The sequence below is a fragment of the Leptodactylus fuscus genome, chromosome 1, assembly GCF_031893055.1.
Source record: "Leptodactylus fuscus isolate aLepFus1 chromosome 1, aLepFus1.hap2, whole genome shotgun sequence".
In the NCBI taxonomy this organism is placed as follows: Eukaryota; Metazoa; Chordata; class Amphibia; order Anura; family Leptodactylidae; genus Leptodactylus; species Leptodactylus fuscus.
Window position 1 is genome coordinate 126,710,664 of NC_134265.1, and position 21,192 is coordinate 126,731,855.

At 41.2% G+C, this 21,192-nt stretch overlaps 1 protein-coding gene across 1 annotated transcript; it reads right to left on the minus strand.

Moving 5' to 3' along the window:
- Positions 1 to 8,918: 8,918 nt before the first annotated feature.
- Positions 8,919 to 21,027, minus strand: PXMP2 (peroxisomal membrane protein 2). The gene is made up of 5 exons (XM_075276670.1): positions 20,713 to 21,027; positions 18,246 to 18,362; positions 14,482 to 14,644; positions 12,541 to 12,660; positions 8,919 to 10,376 (listed from the first exon to the last, which is right to left on the minus strand). The coding sequence occupies exons 1-5, from the start codon at positions 20,823 to 20,825 to the stop codon at positions 10,308 to 10,310; spliced, it is 582 nt and encodes a 193-aa protein (XP_075132771.1). The 5' UTR covers positions 20,826 to 21,027; the 3' UTR covers positions 8,919 to 10,307.
- Positions 21,028 to 21,192: the final 165 nt, after the last annotated feature.

Consider the following 21,192-nt stretch of genomic DNA (forward strand, 5'->3'; position numbering starts at 1 on the left):
GATCTACATCTGCTCCTGTAGGAGTTATAAGAGCCGCATCTTCATACTCCAGTTAATGTCCCAGAGCTGCACTTTGATAAGGGTAGCTCTTAGGTCCTTTTATCATCGCTGTGATCAGTCTTGTACTTTACTAAACTACTGGTTAATTAACACATGGACTAGGAGTCCATAAAATACGGTAAGCCATGCTGAATATGAAGCCATATGATAGCTAATTTTTTGGTTAAAAAAATATATACATTTTTAACAACTTTAATCAGAAGAACTAGAAAATAAGATTTAAGTATGTTTATGTGCAATAGTATATTTAATTAAAAAAAATTTTTTGTAAAAGAAGCAAAATGACATTTTTTCACATTTTATATTTTTCTATTTCCAGCAATAAAACTTCAATTCAACTTACCTACCTACTTATGTATCCTGGAAAAATAACAGTTGAGATTTACAAAGCCATTAAAAGGTATTACTGTGTAAAGCGTGGAATACAAAAGCATTAGATTTGGCCCAAGCATTGGGACATCCAATGACTCTAGGTCCTGAAAAAGTTAAATGGTCTAAAACTACATGTGTCTAAATATGCCTAGTGTGGGCACAACCAGCATAGTAAATACCCCCAGCATTTCCACTTATATTAACAAAATGTAAACCCTTTGTAAACTAAATGCATAGGTTTCATCAAGCAGAAAGAAGTCATGATATTCACACCCCTGCGGCCTTCCTAATAGTAGTGCATAGTAAATCAGCTATCAACCATATTGCACTAAATCCTTTACTGACTGCTAGCTGCGAAGATTAAGATGTAAGGGTGCATTCACACTGAGTAAACGCTAGCTTATTTTGTAGAGTAAAATTACACTTGTAAATTTTGCTATCCCATTGACTTCAATGATATTTTTTTACAAGTGTAAAAATACGCCTGTAAAAAATACGCCTGTAAAAAATACGCCTGTAAAATGTCATTGAAGTCAATGGGATAGCAAAATTTACAAGTGTAATTTTACTCTACAAAATAAGCTAGCGTTTACTCAGTGTGAATGCACCCTTAGGGTGCATTCACACTGAGTAAACGCTAGCTTATTCTGAACGTAAAACACGTTCAGAATAAGCGGCGTCTAAAGCAGCTCCATTCATTTCTATGGGAGCGGGGATACGAGCGCTCCCCATAGAAATGAATGGGCTGCTTCTTTCACTCCGTGCAGTCCCATTGAAGTGAATGGGGAATGCCGGCGTGTACGCTCCGGCATGAGCAGAGCTTGCCGTATACGCCGGCACTCCCCATTCACTTCAATGGGACTGCACGGAGTGAAAGAAGCAGCCCATTCATTTCTATGGGGAGCGCTCGTATCCCCGCTCCCATAGAAATGAATGGAGCTGCTTTAGACGCCGCTTATTCTGAACGTGTAGCTGCGAAGATTAAGATGTAAGGGTGCATTCACACTGAGTAAACGCTAGCTTATTTTGTAGAGTAAAATTACACTTGTAAATTTTGCTATCCCATTGACTTCAATGATATTTTTGTACAAGTGTAAAAATACGCCTGTAAAAAATACGCCTGTAAAAAATACACCTGTAAAAATACGCCTGTAAAATGTCATTGAAGTCAATGGGATAGCAAAATTTACAAGTGTAATTTTACTCTACAGAATAAGCTAGCGTTTACTCAGTGTGAATGCACCCTAAGTCCTCAAAAACAACTGCATAGTAACACTTAAGTCATAGACTGATGTTATGAGAGAATGTCATCATTTTATGCGGTCTGCAGAGTAGGTAACATGACTTTGGTGGATGACAGGTTAAATGCTGCATGTTTTTACATAATACGTAAACTAAAAGTGCTTTAGGTACAAAGGTTAACTAGATCTCTGACCATGTACCTACAAAAAAAAAAAAAAAATACAGGATGAGATTTTGTCTTGGTTGTAGCTATCAGTGCAACTTGTTTACATAGCCGTATTTTTTAGTTGTCAAAAACAGATTTAGATGTGGTGTGAATGCTGCAGAAAAAATGTAGCTTTTTACCGTTCCTATAAAGTGGAGGGGCTTCTAGCAAACCCCATCCACACATTGTGGGAAAATACTGGTGTGACATCTAATGAATGTGTCCCAGCCTGCCATCACCCCTACTGTTCCCATCACCAACTCTTGCCCTTTGAATACTTCAACCACTTCCTGCTGGAGGAATTTTTTTCGATTTTCATTTTTATTCCCTGCCTACCAAACTCCTCACCTTTTTTTTATTTTTTCAGTTCTTTGAGTTATACGGGAGCTTAATATTTGGGGGACAAGTTGTTTGTCATAATGGAACCATTTGTTGTTATGTACAATGTACTGGAAGCTGGAAAAAAAACATCAGAAGTAGAGAAAAAGTGCAATTGTGCAATCTTCTTATGGGCTTTGTTTTTATGCGTTCATTGTGCAGCCAAAATGACATGTCACCTGTATTCTATGTTTTGGTACGATTCCATGGATACCAAATTGTGTATGAGAGTGCAAAAGGCATCGTATTTCGTAGGGCTAGGTGTACTTTTTACTTATACCATTTTGGGGAATGGCTATTGTTTTGATCACTTTTTAGTAAAATTTTTATCAGAGGTGAAACAACAAAAACAGCGATTTGGCACTTTAGATTTTTTTCCCCCATTGCGAGTCATTGTACGGGAAAAAAATATTTTTATAAATTTGTAGACTGGGTGGATACATAGATAGCTAATGTGTATGTGTTTCACAGTAAAATACAGTACCATAACACAAGAAAGCAAGGAAAAGAGTAAAAAAAAAAAAAAAAATTGCCCTGGGTGGGGTTTCAGGAGTCCTCCGACTTTTCCGCCTCTTTTTTCCCTTTCGCCAGTCTCTCCTCCCCCTCCTCCCTTCCCTTCTCCAAGTCTGTCTGTCTCCCCCTTTTCTAGTCTGGTCTTTCCTATGTCTGTCTTGCTATCTCCTACCCCCTTTTCATTGTATGTCTTTAATGTAACGGTTTTAGCTACTTGCTTTGATATTCATATGCTATGTTTTCTTGACGTGTTTTACTGGTCGGGGGTATGCCTTGACCTACCACTACCTTTAGAGGCCTGTGTTCTTCTTTTTCTGTGTGTTAACCATCCCATTTCCCTTTGTTTTTGAAAAAACCCTTAATAAAATTTGATTATACATAAAAAAAAATAAAAAATAAAAAAAAAATTGTGTGACGTACACACCACAGGAAAAAAAAAATGCAGCAATTTACAGTCCCTGTATCGCTGATAGGATTCTAGAGAATTCTAACTATTATGGAAATACGCACAGTAGACATGCTGTTAGTTCCAAAACTGGAACTGCTGGCAGTTTCCCTATAAGTATAATTGAAGTAGAAAGGGCCGCGGGAAAACCAGTGTGATGTGTTGCCACCACAGTTTACACTGCAGTGTTTTGTTTTGTTTTTGTTTTTTTGCTGAGGCCATTTTTTTTGGTGGCCGGCCGCATATGCGCTCATGCGCAGTACGCACCTGTAGGTCTGTTCTAGAGACCTACAGGAGCGTACTTCGCATGCGCGCATATGCTGCCCGCATCTGAAGTCGACTCTGCTAGCGCCCCGAGGGCAGAGCCGACTTGCGCATGCGTTTCACTTTGAACCAGCCGGAAGAAGACGACGTTCCTGATGAAGATGGAGGCGGCGCTGGAGTGAGTTCTCTCGCAGCATTGGGGCCGTCTCCAATGTTGTCTGAGCACGGAGGACCGCCCCCAATGCTGCGAGAGAACTCATTTGCATACCGACAAGAACCGGGATTGTAGGCGAATGGGGGCGCGGAGAAGACTATGAAAGGTAAAAGACGAATAACCTTTCTTAAGGCTATTCCTAAGTGGTACCCAGAAAAAAAATGACTTTTAATGATAGGATCCCTTTAAGTTTATGGTCTCAGGAAGGAGCAGACAACGGGCCTTATTCAGAGTTCTCTGAAGCTGTCCAATGAGAAGCCTACAGTGTCAGAGCTCAAAATCATGTCCCTTATGGCCTGGTTCACATCTGCATTCAGCAAATCCATTCAAAATCAGTATTTGAAATCTTCAAAAACTGATTTAGAACGGTCCGGATTAAAACCCATTGATTTCAATAGGTTTTAAAAGTAATCTGCATGTATCAGTTTGTGCCATTTCCGTCTGATTTTTACTTTTTTGTGCGGAGAAAAAAGTAGAAGTTGTAGGACTTTGTCTCCGTACTAAAAATAAGGATTCCAGATAGACAGCAACCAATCCCTGTTTTGTTTTTTTTAACATTGAGGTCTATGGAAAACGGATAGCTATCAGATTCTGCCCGTTTTGAAATCCATTTTTCCCTCTGCATATGCTCAGAATGAAGAAAAAAAAAACGGAATGGTCAAAAATAGAGACACAAACAGATTACAGACATAAAGAGTCAGGGTTTGTTTTTTTTTTGTAATGGGCACCCATTGACTAATCAGTCTAAAAAAAACCTGATTCCGCTATACGGTTAAGGACTCATTCACATCTGCGCCTGGTCTCCGTTTATACAGGTTTCAGTTTCCTGCCCGAAGCTGGGCAGGAAACGGAAACCTGCAGGCATTTTTCAAACCCATTCATTTGAATGGGTTTGAAAAGTGTCCAGCCGTGAGCGCCGGTGAGCGTTTTATGCTCTCTGTGGCAAGACTGTTTTTTTTCTTTAACCGGACACAAAGTCGGATATGCAGTACTTTGTATCCAGTTTGAAAAAAAAACGGTTTTGCCGGAGAGAATAAAACGCTCACTGTCGCTCACAGCCGGACCCAGTCTCACAGATTTCCGTCTTCTGCCGGCAGAAGAAGGAAACCTGAGTACGGAGACCAAACGCTGGTGTGAACATAATCTTATATGCAACTGCCCCAGAATTGTGAGTGGCACCTATTAACCCCTTAAGCACACAACCAAAAACCGCCTAAGGGTGCGTTCACACGATGTAAAGTGGAGCCTGATCTAGCACGTCTACGCGTGTCAGCAGTTTGCGCGCTCAAAAAGATCCCATTGATTTCAATGGGAGTTACGAGCGTATACGCCGCGTTATTTTGCGCCCATAATTTTGCGGGCGCAGAATAACGCGGCGTATACGCTCGTAAATCCCATTGAAATCAATGGGATCTTTTTGAGCGCGCAAACTGCTGACATGCGTAGACGTGCTAGATCACGCTCCACTTTACATCGTGTGAACGCACCCTTAGGTGGTTTTTGGTTGTGTGCTTAAACTGGCTCACATGAGGACCGCCCCAGGAAAGGAATTCCAAGAGTCACCTCTGCTGCGGAGGATAAGTTCATCCGAGTCACCAGCCTCAGAAATCACAGGTTAACAGCAGCTCAGATTAGAGACCAGGTCAATGCCACACAGAGTTCTAGCAGCAGACACATCTCTACAACAACTGTTAAGAGGAGACTTTGTACAGCAGGCCTTCATGGTAAAATAGCTGCTAGAAAACCACTGCTAATGACAGGTAACAAGCAGAAGAGACTTGTTTGGGCTAAAGAACACAAGGAATGGACATGAGACCAGTGGAGTCCAAATTTGAGATCTTTGGTTCCAACCACCATGTCTTTGGGCGACACCGAAAAGGTGAACATGCCTGGTTCCTACCGTGAAGCATGGAGGAGGAGGTGTGATGGTGTGGTGGTGCTTTGCTGGTGACACTGTTGGGGATTTATTCAAAAAAGAAGGCATACTGAACCAGCATGGCTAGCACAGCATCTTGCAGCGGCATGCTATTCCATCCGGTTTGCGTTTAGTTGGACCATCATTTATTTTTCAACAGGACGACCCCAAACACACCTCCAGGCCGTGTAATGGCTATTTGACCAAAAAGGAGAGGGATGGGGTGTTACACCAGATGACCTGGCCTTCACAGTCACCAGACCTGAACCCAATCAAGATGGTTTGGGGCGAGCTGGACTGCAGAGTGAAGGCAAAAGGGCCAACAAGTGGTAAGCATTTCTGGGAACTCCTTGAAAACTGTTGGAGGACCATTTCCGGTGACTACCTCTTGAATCTCATCAAGAGTATGCAAGGCAGTAATCAAAGCAAAAGGTGGCTACTTTGAAGAACCTAGAATATAAGGCATATTTTCAGTTGTTTCACACTTTTTTGTTAAGTATATAATTCCACGTGTGATAATTCATAGTTTTGATGCCTTCAGTGTGAATCTACAATTTTCATAGTCCTGAAAATACAGAAAACTCTTTGAATGAGAAGGTGTGTCCAAACTTTTGGTCTGTACTGTAACTATGTAAGAAATGGAAAAAATGGAAGCACTCCAACATTTAGAAAAAGTGGGGGTTTATTCCTAGCAGCGACATTTCAGTTCTTATCTGAACCTTATAAGAACCGAAATGTCGCTGCTTGGAATAAACCCACACTTTTTCTAAATGTTGGAGTGCTGCCATTTTTTCCATTTCTTATATAAAGTTGAAGATTAGCCATCTTCTAGTTTGGCTTTGCACCCAGTTTGTATGCTGTGCTGCTTCTGCATTTTTTTCTACTACACATACACTGAATTATTAGGCAAATGAGTATTTTGATCACATCATCCTTGTTATACATGTTATCCTACTCCAAGCTGTATAGGCTTGAAAGTCAACTACCAATTATGTAAATCAGGTGATTTGCATCTCTGTAATGAGGGAGGTGTGGTCTAATGACATCAACACCCTATATAAGGTGTGCTTAATTATTAGGCAACTTCCTTTCCTTTGGCAGAATTAGTCAGAAGAGAGATTTGACGGACTCTGAAAAGTCAAAAATTGTGAGATGTCTTGCAGAGGGATGCAGCAGTCTTGAAATTGCAAAACTTTTGAAGCATGATCACCGAACAATCAAGCGTTTCATGGCAAATAGCCAACAGGGTCGCAAGAAGTGTGTTAAAAAAAGGGCACAATATAACTGCCCATGAATTGAGGAAAATCAAGTGTGAAGCTGCCAAGATGCCACCAGTTTTGCCATATTTCAGAGCTGCAACGTGACTGGAGTATCAAAAAGCACAAGGTGTGCGATACTCAGGGACATGGCCACGGTATGGAAGGCTGAAAAATGACCACCTTTGAACAAGAAACATAAGATAAATCGTCAAGACTGGGCCAAGAAATATCTTAAGACTGATTTTTCTAAGGTTTTATGGACTGATGAAATGAGTGTGATTCTTGATGGGCCAGAGGCTGGATCAGTAAAGGGCAGAGAGCTCCACTCCGACTCAGACACCAGTAAGGTGGAGGTGGGGTACTGGTATGGGCTGGTATCATCAAAGATGAACTTGTGAGACCTTTTCGGGTTGAGGATGGAGTGAAGCTCAACTCTCAGACCTACTGCCAGTTTCTGGAAGACACCTTCTTCAAGCAGTGGTACAGGAAGAAGTCGGTATCGTTCACGTAAAACATGATTTTTTTGCAGGACAATGCTTCCTCACATGAATCCAAATACTCCACAGCGTGGCTGGCCAATACAGGTCTAAAAGAAGAAAAAATAATGACATGGCCGCCTTGTTCACTTGATCTGAACCCCACAGAGAACCTGTGGTCCCTCATAAAAAGTGAGATCTACAGGGAGGGAAAACAGTCCACCTCTCGGAACAGTGTCTGGGAGGCTGTGGTGGCTGCTGCACGCAATGTGGATCGGAAACAGATCAAGCAACTGATAATCTATGGCTGGAAGGCTTTTGAGTGTCATCGTAAAGAAAGGTGGCAATATTGGTCACTGATTTTTTTTGTTTGTTTGTTTTTGAATGTCAGAAATGTTTATTTCTAAATTTTGTGTTATATTGGTTTACTTGGTGAAAATAAACAAGTGAGATGGGGAGAGATTTGGTTTTTATTAAGTAGCCTAATAATTCTGCACAATAATAGTTACCTGCACAAACAGATATCCTCCTAAGATAGCCAAATCTAAAAAACCCACTCCAACTTCCAAAAATATTAAGCTTTGAACAGCCGACCTGTTCCGATGACAGCCGGGAGCCTAATGAAGGCTCCCAGGCCTGTCATAGATATATATTACTATCGCGGCTGGTCTATGACCCTCCGCGATAGTAATGTATAGAATCTCCCATAGATGGCAATACACTTGTATTGCCGTCTATGGGACTTGCAATCAAATGATTGCAGGTTCAAGCCCCCTAGGCGGGGGAAAATAAAATAGTAAAAAAAACAAAAAAACAAAACAAAACACACTTAAAAAAATATAATAAAAAATAAAATAAATAAAAGTTCACCTTCTTTCCCTAGAACACATATAAAAGTATAACAATACTGTGAAACATATACATTAGGTATCCCTGTGTCTGAAAATGCCCGGTCTACTAATATTTTTATGTACAGTGAACGTCAAAATCAAAAGTGCTAAACCGCCGGGTTTTTCTCACTGTTTTGCCTCTGATTTAAATAAAAGGTGATCTAAGCAATAAACATTTCCCAAAATGGTATAACTAAAAAGTACACCTGGCCCCACAAAAAAAATGCCCTATACATCCCCGTACAGCTGCAGGGTCACCTGTCAATGTGGCCTTGCAGCTGTTTCAAAACTACAACTCCCATACATTAAATATTTTATTTTTTGCCTGAAATTTTTTTTCCCCTATTTTTCTCCTCTAAAACCGTCTTATAGGGTGCGTCTTATAGTCCAGTGCGTCTTATAGTCCGAAAAATACAGTATATTTAGCTCTGAGAAGGCAGGGAATAGATCGAGTTGGAATATTGTACGTTTCCTGCTTAATTCCAATGTGTCTCTCTCCTTCACATGAGCAGGTTTTAACTATGCTATACAGTAACATAGAACATGCATGAAGTATCTCACGTTTGAGGACAATTGAAGTCTTGTCCTTCAGATCCACATAGAAGGATTTTAATCTTCAGGATTAAACTTTCAATACCAAGATCAGTGAAGAAATCTTAAAAATAGGACGGCATCATCTGTGACCTCTTATTAAAGTACTGTTGCTTTATTAAAAGGAAGAGAAGTTCCAGAACATGTGCATTAACCATTAAAACAATAACTATGTTACAGATCTCATAACATATAAAAGGCTTACAGAAAGTAAATGTTAGTGCTTATAACCATGCGACCATTTGGCATCCTTCATTTCTATCACATTAAGGCAAAGTATTTTCTATATCAGTAGGCCTTTCATCTGAAGGCAGTTTATCCTCAAAGGCATTATAGAGATGCCATGATAAGAAAACCATAGTAGTCTTCTTCTAAATACAGTGCCAAATTTTGTTACGTAGTATTCATCTTCTATAACACAAGCTGTTATACCACATACAACCTGTAGACAAGTGTGAAAGTATTTCAAATATTGGGCAACCCCTTTAAGTTGGCTATACACAAGATAATGCCAGGTTTGATCACCAGACATCTTTACCAATTTACTAACACAGAACAAGATAGCTAAATTGCTACAGCCCGAGACTGAGATGGCATGGCTCCATTGCTTACAAGAAACTTTTCCACTGCTTTGCTGTCATATCGGTAGCTGAGGAACTGGTGTGAACACACTGTCTAGTAACCCTGCCATACACAAATACTGCATTAAAAAACCTAGATACCTGTATGTGTCCATCCTCTGGAGCAGTTTTAAGGCTTTCCAGCTTTAAAAAAAAAAAAAAAAAAAAAAAACGAAAAGAAAAGAAAAACAACCCACCACACCTGAAAATTCTCTCATTGACTTCATGCAGGTGAGCTAGCCTTTGGGGCTGAAAAAAAGAAGCATCCTGGTTTACTTTAAGCTCAAAAGCATAAAGTATTTGCACATGCAGTCATAACACAAGAATGTATACCATATAGAATGTACATATTCTTCTTTCACGCCCTGCCTTTGTTTTTAGGGCACAATCCTGGCGTTGCAAAATTTTAGCAATTGTACCAAGAACTGGCGGTGTTCATCTGTTCTAAGGTTTATGACCAGCTTTGTCTAAAACTGTGGGGCTGCTGGGTCAATCTACTAAGGGTCTTCGGCATAATATGGGTACATGAAGAGATCGGAACTGTAAACTGTTTTTAGTATGTCAGTACCTGACAACTTCACTTCGACATAAGTGGTCTTCTTACTAGATAATGCCCCCAGTGTAGTTCTCTGAAAGATTTCCTTCTCATTTAGTACAGTCTCCTGGCACATTGTTTTACATTGTACAACTTACATTGTTTTAAACATCCAGTAGTCATTTATTACAGTTATCTGGCTTCTACATGTTACATATGTTCAGTCTTGGCAAATTATTGCTGAGAAAAATTAGAGTCATGAGTTCCTGCTGCCATTGTGGTTTCTTCAGAACGTTCCATCACTGGCCCTGAAGCTGGTTTGTCTTGTTCATTTCCTTGTGGAAGCCAAGTATGTATACCAGAAGAGGGCTACCATGTTTGCAAACAGTACTCGGAACTGAAGAGACAAAACAAAAATAATCATTTTCAACTTTATTTTCCTTTTTTGTAATACAAATATAATAACATGGAGCATTATGTCCAGAGGACATAACGTAGAGCATAGGGATAAAAACCATGGTGGAAGGGCTGAAGTATAAATAGAATGACTTTTTAAAAAAAATTACAGTGAATTCACTTCAATGTGTAAACACGCTATTGTATACAAGAGGGCAACCTTCCTCAACCTTTACTGCAACTCTTGGTCAAATTAGTCACTCTTGGAACAAGCACTGTTTGCTTTGGTGCCCAATATGCTATCTCAGCTCTGTAATGTCAGAGGGGCAGTGTCAGGCAAGGGGTGTGACTCAGAGCTCCAATCATAAGCAGCCAGTGTCAGAGCTCATTCACTCCCCTTGTCTGCTCCTGCCTGACACTGTCCTCCTGATAGTACAAAGCCTAAATAGCATATCAGGCACCAAAACGAACAGCAACAATTGTTCAGGAATGGTGGGGGCTAAAGAAAAAATTCTAACTGTGCTGGAATCCGTGGAGCAGCACCTATTAATTAATGGAAAGATCCAGACTTGTTGGAGGTGGTGAAAGGTCCTCTTTAAAGAACTCAGTCCAGTCATAGTTGTGCCTCGGTTCTTAATTTTTTAGGAATTCTCTAGTGACTTATACAGTGCCAAAAAAGGGCTCTTGGTCTTCCCCAGGAAATTACAGATCAGTAAGCTTAACATCCATTGTGGGGAAGCTATATGGCTCTTAAGGACTATATACAGGACTATTTGACTGTAATATCATAAAGGACAGACAACATAATTTTACTAAGGACAGAAAACTGACTAAAGCATCACATCCAGAGAGTTGTGGTCAATGATTGCAGCTCAGACTGGTCCTCTGTTATAAGTGGTGCACCTCAGGGTTCAGTACAGGGTCTGCTGTTATTTAAAGGGATCCTATTAGAGATGAGCGAACACTGTTCGGATCAGTCGATCCAAACAGCACGCTCCCATAGAAATGAACAGAAGCACCTGGCACGTACGCTTTGCCAGCGGCCAGTCGCTTAACCCCCCCCGCGTGCCGGCAGCTTCCATTCATTTCTATGGGAGCGTGCTGTTCGGAACGGCTGTTCCAAACAGTGTTCGCTCATCTCTAGATCCTATCTTTGAAACACATTATTTTCTCCCTAACATGTCGGCATAGCCTAAAGAAAGGCTATTCATCCCCTACCTTGGCCGGAGGCACGGTATCAGGAACACCCTGCGCAGTCAGCTCTGCCAGTAAGACACTAGTAGAGCCGACTGCGCAGGCGTCGGAGCTGACCCAGACGGAAGACAACGAGAGAAGGGGAGGATACAGCTGAAGATGGAGGCATCGCTGGAGAGAGTTCTCTGGCAGCAGTGGGGATTCCCCCCATCGCCGTTTGAGCGCTGGGGACCACCTCCATTGCTGCAAGAGCACTCATTTGCATACCGGTAAAAACCGGTCTAAGGAACGGCGGCGCGGAGACCACGTCTAAAGGTAAGAGACGAATAGCCTTTCTAAAGGCTATTCCGACGTTTAAAGCACAAAAAAAATACATATTTAGTGGTAGAATCCCTTTAAAAATAAAAAGGCTTAGATGCCTTTTAACAGAAAATAGCATTGATGGTTATGTGTATAAAATGCTCATTCCCTTCACTTGCCCATTCAGTCATGCCCTTTCCAATCCCTTGGTTGAACTTCATGGACATGTGTCTTTTTACAACTGTACTGGCTATGTAACAAAACCTCTTAAGGCCACGGCCCTATGTGGTGTAACCACTGCAGTTTGGCCAAGGTGGAAACGTTGCAGCAGAAAAAGTGGCCTTTTACAGTCTTTGCAAGGTGGATGGGATTCTAGTCAATCCAATCCCCACCTTTTGTAAAAATACATGCATGTATTTTTACCTATGGAAACACTGCAAAGTAAAACTGCAAACTTTCAGTGAAAAGCACTGCGGGAAAAACTGTGAAGCATTGCTGCAGGAGTTTTTTCCCACAGCCCTTTTTTGCTGTGAGATGCTACATGACATGACTGAATTTTATAAGTTTAAGTAAGGTCCAGCAAGGAAGTGTTTTCAATAAGAGAATACACACAAGAACAATGTTAGCATATGATATTCTAATCTTAGTAAATCCCTCCCAACTGCTCTTACCTGTACTGGAACATAGTTTACATTGATAAACTGAAATGGCGTCCAAACCTTCCAGTTCATCTTCAGTGATGACCAGTATCTTTCCTTCAGTGTCCGTTTCAGTGAGGTTAGGTTTTTACCCTAATAGGCAAAGTACATAGAGAGTGAATATAAAACATAAAAGCACACTATACAACAGAATGCAAATATCAGAACAGCAGCATATTTTCTTACATAGTTTGATCCTTTCTGCTTCTATGCCAGTATGTATCCACGATGGCATCCATTTTTCATGAATATTATAGAGAAGGCTTTGGTTCTTTCATTTACTGAATCTATTGCACTACAGACTACAGCTCCTAAAGAAGAGATATTTCCATCTCAGTGCTTCAAGGCTTAGATAAGAATCCAGCTCGTTGACGTGGACATTGCGGTAATAGCCTAATGCAGCTGTTCTACATGGTTTCCATAGCTCTCAGTATTAAGTAAGGCAGCAGAGAAACAGTTCAGCGGAATGAGCTGCATGGTTTCCAGAAACCTGAGGTTAAGGAACAGCATAACTCACAGTGCTATTCCATTTACATAACTCCCATGTACTTCTAGGGAGGAGTGTACAACAGCATTGTTCAGCTGTTGCCATAGTCCACAACCCTGGAGTCAGGAGAAAGTTGTGTGTTCCCATCTTGACTATTTTTGGCTGAAAAAAGAATGGGACTCCCCTTTAGGGCTATGCAATATTTATTTTACCACCTCTCAAGAGAAAACAAAAGAAGAGTTTTCTGTTCTAACTCCACTGCTTTGCCAATGTGTTTATTAGATATTATGGTGCCCATCATCCTGTCGTCTCAACCTGTAAAGTGTTGACGTTGAACTTTAGTGTGCAACAAGCAGTCTTGCAAGGTGAGAGTCCAAACTACATTAGCAGTCAGCTGAATATTCACTAAGCTGAGAGCTATTCCTCCAGGCTTCACCCATATACAGATGTAAGGGGGCATTCACACTTGCACCTGTGTCCGCCCGCCCCCTGTATATTAGACTTGTGTCCATGCAAAAAGAAATCTGGTTTTCAAGCGGAGAGGCTGCATATGGACACCGGCAATTTGCTTTAAAAGCCCATTCATATGAATGGGTTTTAAAGTTGACCACCGGAAGCTGTCCCCTATGCAGTTTCCCTGGGCTATAGGACAGTGACCCCAGCGGACGGACACGGGCGCAAGTGTGAACGCCCCCTAACAGAGTTAACCTGAAGTTCTAAAACAGGTTACTGCTACAGTGTAATATCTTATCACAAAAGACAACAAAAACCAATATATAGTCATTAAAAACATCTCAAAATGATTAGATATCGCACTGCAGCAGTTTAACCCATTGCAGAAGTTAAGGTTAACTCTTAAATATCAGTATATATATGTACACGTATGTGTTTTTAAATAGGAGACAGTACTAAGCTGTTGCTAGACACAATGGAGGCCGAGTTCCTTTAACATAACTAAACTTTCAAACAACTTTTGATTTTCTGGCACTATGTATACCATTGATGTATATCATTGATAAATTTTGTAATATACTTTATTAACACATATTGGCTCTTTTCTGTGAAATCATGCAATTCTTTACCATTTCCCTTGTCTATTAAGATCTATACTCTGCTTCTTACCTGGTACAGTATACGGGCTTGTGTGTAACGCAGGGACAATAAGGGAGGTGGTGGGTTGTCTCCTATTTCAAGGTACTCTAAGTTTACAATTCTAACTATTATTTCCAGAGATATCTCTGGTTGAAAAAACAGTCAGGATTGGGAGCAGCTGCATATAACTATATATAAAATGTATTATGACACAAAAGCTGCCAGAATATAAAAAGTTGTTTGGAAATTTAGTTACGCCAAAATCTGCAGGTTTGGCACACTTTACATATAAAAAACAAAAAAACACCCCAAAAAATAGCAGTAGAAAATCTCACTTCAAGAAAATTTATCACAACGAAGAAGAGAAGCAAGAAAGCAGGAGCAATAATTAATCGGTCAAGGAGGAGGCGACGTAGTCCTGCCAGTGGAGTAGAGGAAGGGATCCATTGTTCCAGAAACAAATAGAAGTAATGAGACAGCGGCCCAGTGAAGAAAAGCCTGTGAAAGAGAATAACCGAAGTGATTTTCCCAGCATACAACTCACAGCCTGCCAACTCTTCCAAGATCTAAACCCCTATAGTCCCAATACATTTTCATCCTACAATGGCCAGATTGGACAATCCTTATTAGTAAGCATGAAGACTACATATGCCAGGTGTATTCTGCCCTGTAAACTTCCTAAAATAAACCCTTTTTGTATCAATTTTTTACCCCCCATCGCCACTCTCCATGACCCATAACTTGAAGAGGTGTCCAGGATAAATATTTATTTAAAAAAAAAAAAAAAGGCCTTCAAAAAAATAAATAAATTAAAAAAATACACCACACACACCATACTCACCTGTCCTTGGTTCTCCTGTGTTTCTCAGCGTGGTCCAGTCCTGACGCGCTGATGTCTTCTTGTGGCAGAAGTCCTTACAAGCCTTTAACTTTACAGGAAATTATCACAAAAACAGTTTGGCATTATAAGTAACCAGTGAATTTACAGTTTCCAAAACAAATGGGACTGAACAGCAACTGTGCCAATGCAATGGTAAGCCTTCGTTCACTTCTGTGTCGGCGGAATCTGTGACAGTCGGCAGAGAGTCCTGCAACTGATAAATTTTTTTTCCCCACCAGTTTTAGTATAAAACTGGCAGAAACCCACTGGACACTTGGCAGACCTCATTATAGACTATGCGTCTGTGGGAAACCGCTGTTTTAGAGGGCGAATAAGAACAATGGACAGCACGGTGCAAGGGTGAAATTTTTAATAACTTGCATCAATAAATACTGAAAAAAATGTAAGCCATTTTGTTACAGGTCTTGAAATAACTTAATCAAATTAATCAAGTTCCTGACGAGAAAGAAAGAAAGAAAGAAAGAAAGAAAGAAAGAAAGAAAGAAAGAAAGAAAGAAAGAAAGAAAGAAAGAAAGAAAGAAAGAAAAAGATTCACTTATTTTTTTTCTTTTTTGCATTGAGTATTCCTTATCATGTGTTCAGCAACCTTTATTTCCAATTTATAATCTCTTCTATATTCAGACTTTTGGCACTGGTCACATCATCTCTTCTGTGTTTTCATTTCACCTGAAAAATTTTAGCCCTGCTCTCCTCCTCCCTTCTCACTGTCTAGTTTGCACAGCCATGTGCACATTGCCCTATGCGACAGCGTAAAGCTCTGTTCACAACCTCAATGGCATTCTTGATTCTACATGTGGATTTCCCATCAGGGACCTGAATGTTCTGTTTCTGCACAGTGATAGCATGGCAAGCTGCTGCACAAAGCACAGTATACCAAGCAGAGGCTTCTTTACATAAGGGAAGGTCCTGTCTGTCTCAGGTCTTTTCTGCTGGATTCTGCTGATAACAGGACACAGCAGCTTGCAGTAAATAATATCACATGAAAACTGCAAAAAACAATCTGAAAATTGATATTTATGAAAAGATATATGCAAAGGGAAAATAGAAAAAAAAGCTGTACATAGCCCTTAAATAGCATTAAAGTCATGCAACAAAAATTTCAATGTATCTCTATGATGACTGCAACATAAAAAGAGAAGACTCACTAATTTACCCAGCAGTTCACATTGCACTTGGCTTAAATTTAACTAGAGGCATCGTGAAACCTCCGACCTAGAAATACAAGCAAACTAATCGACCTGTAAAAGGTCAACTAAAGAGTGTATAAATAACTGAACAGCACACTCAGACAGAAGATTTAACTTTGTATATTACGTTTTAAAAATGAGGACAGGGTAACAAAAAAAAAAAAAAAAAAAAAAGTACCGGTAGTTCATGAATACTGTAGGTATACACAAATCACATGTTATAGCCCTCCCCCCAAAAACTGCACCGAAGTCTCTGCTACAGAAACTGGCAGAAATCGGTGGAGAAAAAAGTCCTGCACAGATCCTGAAAGCAGCAGACACCCAGAGGTAACCTCTGTTTTAGTGGTTCAGCTTTCCATCACTCAGGTTCCCTGGCAAACCTGAGTGACGGAAGGCCCATTGCAGGTGTGAAAGTAGCCTAAAGGCTAAAGGCCCCACTGGGCGGAAATGCAGAAAAAAAACGCAACGTAATAATCCGCAGAGAAAATGCTGCGTTTTCTGTTGCGGAAAAAAACCCGCATGTACATGCGTTTTTCAGTTTTGTGCTGTAGAAATTCATATGAGTTTTCTGTTGAGTTTTTAATCGCGTATTTGCTCAAGTTTCTCATGTGCAATAAAGGTAATTGAAAGGCTATTTTGAAAATCCTAAGGAATTATGGTCCTCTGCTATTTAGGCTGGGGTCCCACGGGCTGAAAACGTTGCGATTTTGCTGCGGCAGAAACGCCACGGGAAAAAAAATCGCAGCATTTTACAGTACTTGCAAAGTGGATGGAATTCATGAGAATCCCATGCCCACCTTGTGGGGGGGGGGGGGAATAAATCACAGCACGGACACGCTGCGATTTCCAAAACCGTTGCAGTTTTGAAAATCGCAGCATGTCAATTATATCTACGGAAACGCCGGCAGCTTTCCCATAGATATAATTGTAACAAAAAAATCAAAAACAAGCGTTTCCGCAACTATAATTGACATGCTGCGTTATTCAAAAACACGGCTTTTCCGCACCGTTTTTTAACCGCAGTGTGGGGCTAGGATTAGACAAAATTGCATTCACTATGCCACAATGCCCAAAAAAGCTACATTTCCGCCCAGTGGGGCCTTAGCCTAAAAAAATATATATATACACACACACTGGAAAAATATGCTCTGGATTGTCTCTAAATTGTGTTTACATTAGTGGCAAATAGATTTTAAAAAATCTCTTCTACACAATACAAAGAAAAAAATAAAAAATCTCAAACTGCAACACAGATTTCAATTTAAAAAAAAAAAAAAAAAAAAAAAAAAAAAAAAAAAAAGAGATATGTTGCAGTTTTTACCCTTGCTGATTATGGGACACATACTACATGACCCAGCAGAATAATTAAAGAGGTGGTTAGTAATCATAAACCAAGTTTCTGATGAAAAGAGTTGTCTGATATTAGAAAAACATGGCTACTTTTTTTTTTTTTCCAGAAACCGCACCACTCTTGTCGACACACTATGTCTGGGATAGCAGCTCAGTTCTACATCCTATTAGTAACATAACCAAATTGGTTACCATATTAAAGAACTGTAAAGAACTTTCCTTAACTCAGTTTATTGTAAGTTAAAGTGGCATTTCCACAGCAATCCTATTTCATATAAAAGTACTCTGAATATTATCACTGTTGCCCTTTGAAAGCAGTAATATGGAATTAGAAAACAGCCCAATGAAACCCCCCTATTCCCTACCACTGAGCACTTTTGGTAATGGCTACGTCCTATAGTCCATCTTCATTCAGGACGAGCGTGCCCAGTTTGTGTTTCACGTCCCTATAACTGCTTATTAGATCAGGGCTACGTAACCATGCATGTGCCGTACTAACAGATGGAGCATGTGCACTGCATGAATAATTTCTGTTAGGAAGAATGGACAGTTAGAAAGCTCACAGAGCACGGTGCACCTGGGAAATGTAATTTTCACTAATAAGCTGGTAGTCGCATGCTGCATAGTAAGGACCCCAGAAGAAAAACATATCATAACTTACCCATACGCAGCAAATCGAAGTGGTGAAACCAAGTCTACATGTTTCAATGCCGATTTACTTTGGCGCTTCCTTTCTATGCACTGTGATAATAAATTCCCCAATGCAGACAGGATCGCACTATGAAAAAAAACAAAAACAGTTTTATCATTTAAGTGTACTCAAGAAAGTGGCTGTGTCCACACTTTATTCTGTCTAAAGGCTATGTAAGACAAAGGTCAAGAACTTTAAAGATGAGGCCACATGGTGCGGATATTATTGTTTTTTTTCAGGCAAAACCAAGATTCAGGGGTGTGATGCAGCCAATTCTCCATGGTTCTAATGATCCGGTTGTTAAAATTGGAGCTGAGAAGAGGAGTTCTCACCTGGTTTTGAAACTGATATACAAGTCAGTTTACATGATCACATTAGGTTGCCTTTAAAAACTTAAAAAATTTGTTACCCTTTAGGCCGGGGCCAAACGTTGTAAAAAGGCTACGATTTGGCCGGAGCAGAAACACTGCAGCCTTTTACACACTGCAGAAAACTATCCATAGTGAAAATGCTGGTTTGTGTAGCCTTTCAATTATACCCACAGAAATGCTGGCGATGCGTTTCCAACACTGTCTTTAAACGCAGAGCTTTTAGGCATTAAAAAGTGATGGGCAATGAAATCACAAGGACCCCATAGACTACAGTGGGGTCTGTGTGCTTTCCACATTAATCATGCGGAGAGAAAAGTAGCGCTTGAAGTACTTTTCTCTCTGTGTGACTCGTGCAGACACCACACAGAAAACAAAAGGACCCCATTATAGTCTATGGGTCAGTGTGCCTTCATTGCTCACCACTTTTTGATGTGTTCGGTATTCTATTTGGGTCCCCAAGCGGACTCCCCGAACTCAGATGTGAACCAGGCCTGATGCTGTTCGTTCGGCCCCCAACGTCAAATCATTGGAGAAGTCCTGCACATGCGCAATATACTCTTGTAGTTCTATAGGACTATAATCATACTGTGCATACGTGTGACTCTCTGGCTAATTCACGTACGTACAGTACGAACAGTAAGCTTTTCTACAATGATGAAAATGACTAACACAGATAAGAAATGCATGTGTTAAAGGGGTTGTTCAGTTTGTCTCTATCCGGCAGATAGATCATTAATAAAACATCAGTGAAGGTCTGACATCCCAGACCCACGCTGATCAGCTGTTTAAAGTGGCTGCAGCACACATGTAAGTGCCATGACCCCGTCACACTGCATTGTATCTGCAACTGTGTGATGTAATTACAGCATCCTCTCATTCACTTATATAGGATGAGGATGTAAAAAATTGATACTGGACACTTTACTAGTGATTGATCACAGTAGTCATGTAAGGGTGCATGCACACTACGTAACGCCGGGCGTGTATGAGAGCCGTACACGCCGGCGTTACAGCAGGGCTGCCGAACACTTCCCATTCACTTCAATGGGAGCGCTCGTAAACGCCGCTGTTACGAGCGCTCCCATTGAAGTGAATGGGAAGTGTTCGGCAGTCTGCTGTAATGCCGGCGTGTACGGCTCTCATACACGCCCGGCGTTACGTAGTGTGCATGCACCCTAAGCCTCATCACTTCAAGCTGGGCCAGACCTGCCACTGCAGTGAATGGGAACACTCCACCAGAACTGGGGCTATGAGAGGTATAACATTCTAAGGCCCATTTCACATCTGTGTTCGGGGAGTCCACTTGGGGACCCCCGCATGGAAACCTATCCACATAAAAAAGTGGTTACCTGGGAAAAGCCACAACCCCATAGACAATAATGGGGACTGTATGGTTTTTGCACGAAAAATGCGAAGAAAAAAGTGCTGCTTGCAGGTGTTTTCTCTCTGCATATTTCATGCGGATATGGGAACGGAATGGTCCGAACAGATGTTAACCGGACCTCATGCTTACTGCCACCCCTGGGGTTTCAGTTTATCCCAGAAAACCCCTTGAAGCTTTGCAATACCAATAGGGAATTTCAGGCAAATCCGCAGTGAAATCTGAGACAATCTGCACATTATCAGATTTTGTTGGGGATTTGCATCAAAATCCGGCACAGAAATCTGATTGTGTGTTTAGGCTCAGAAGTGACCAGGAATGGGGGAATCCCTCGCTTCCCTACTCATTGGAACGATCATAGATTTGTTTTTTGGGGGTCTCATCTAGTAATATTTGGTGACAAACATCCATAAAACTGGGGGGGGGGGGGGTTAGCAAGGATGGAGCCGACCACTTACTAAGGGGATGGAGCCGACCACTTACTAAGGGGATGGAGCCGACCACTTACTAAGGGGATGGAGCCGACCACTTACTAAGGGGATGGAGCCGACCACTTACTAAGGGGATGGAGCCGACCACTTACTAAGGGGATGGAACCGACCACTATTAAGGGGATGGAGTCGACCACAACTACATTAACCCACATGTGCTGACACATCTACGATGTAGGCAGGATCCAAGTTACCTGGTCAGTGCTTTGGTAAGTATAGGGCGGCTGTGAAGGAGCTGCAGGTAGGTCCGCAGTAGGGCAGTGTGCAGGGGCGCACGGTCCGGGATTGGTTTGGAGGCTAGCGGCATAGTTGCACCTGCTGTCAGGTAGGTTTACACGAGCAAGCCTCTAACTCCACCTATATAGCTATGGCAGCTGCCGGCACTGCTTATATGAACGAGCGCGGCATTAGATGGAAGGTGAAGCGCCTTGTACCGAGCACTGACCGTACAGCTAGAGCTAACACACACCTCACCTACTGTATCTCTACGGATCTATCAGACTGTGACAGTTTAGTGTCGGCCCCTAACATAATACTGCCATGATTGGCTCCATGTAGAGTAACTAAGCTCTGATTGGTAGACTGCTATGCGACGGTCATTGGTGTGCGGCAGAGTGAGATCGCCTCTGATTGGTTGGTTCTGATTAAGGGTTCGAGAGGTGACGTCCCGATTG

What these genes read in the sequence shown, in the direction of transcription:
- PXMP2 (XM_075276670.1), bottom strand. Translation starts at nt 20,825, where the DNA reads ATGCCGCTAGCCTCCAAACCAATCCCGGACCGTGCGCCCCTGCACACT. An exon ending in TTGTGATAAATTTTCTTGAA is followed by an intron (nt 12,661 to 14,481) that starts GTGAGATTTTCT and finishes TTTGCCTATTAG; the next exon opens with GGTAAAAACCTAACCTCACT. An exon ending in TAAACTATGTTCCAGTACAG is followed by an intron (nt 10,377 to 12,540) that starts GTAAGAGCAGTT and finishes TTGTCTCTTCAG; the next exon opens with TTCCGAGTACTGTTTGCAAA.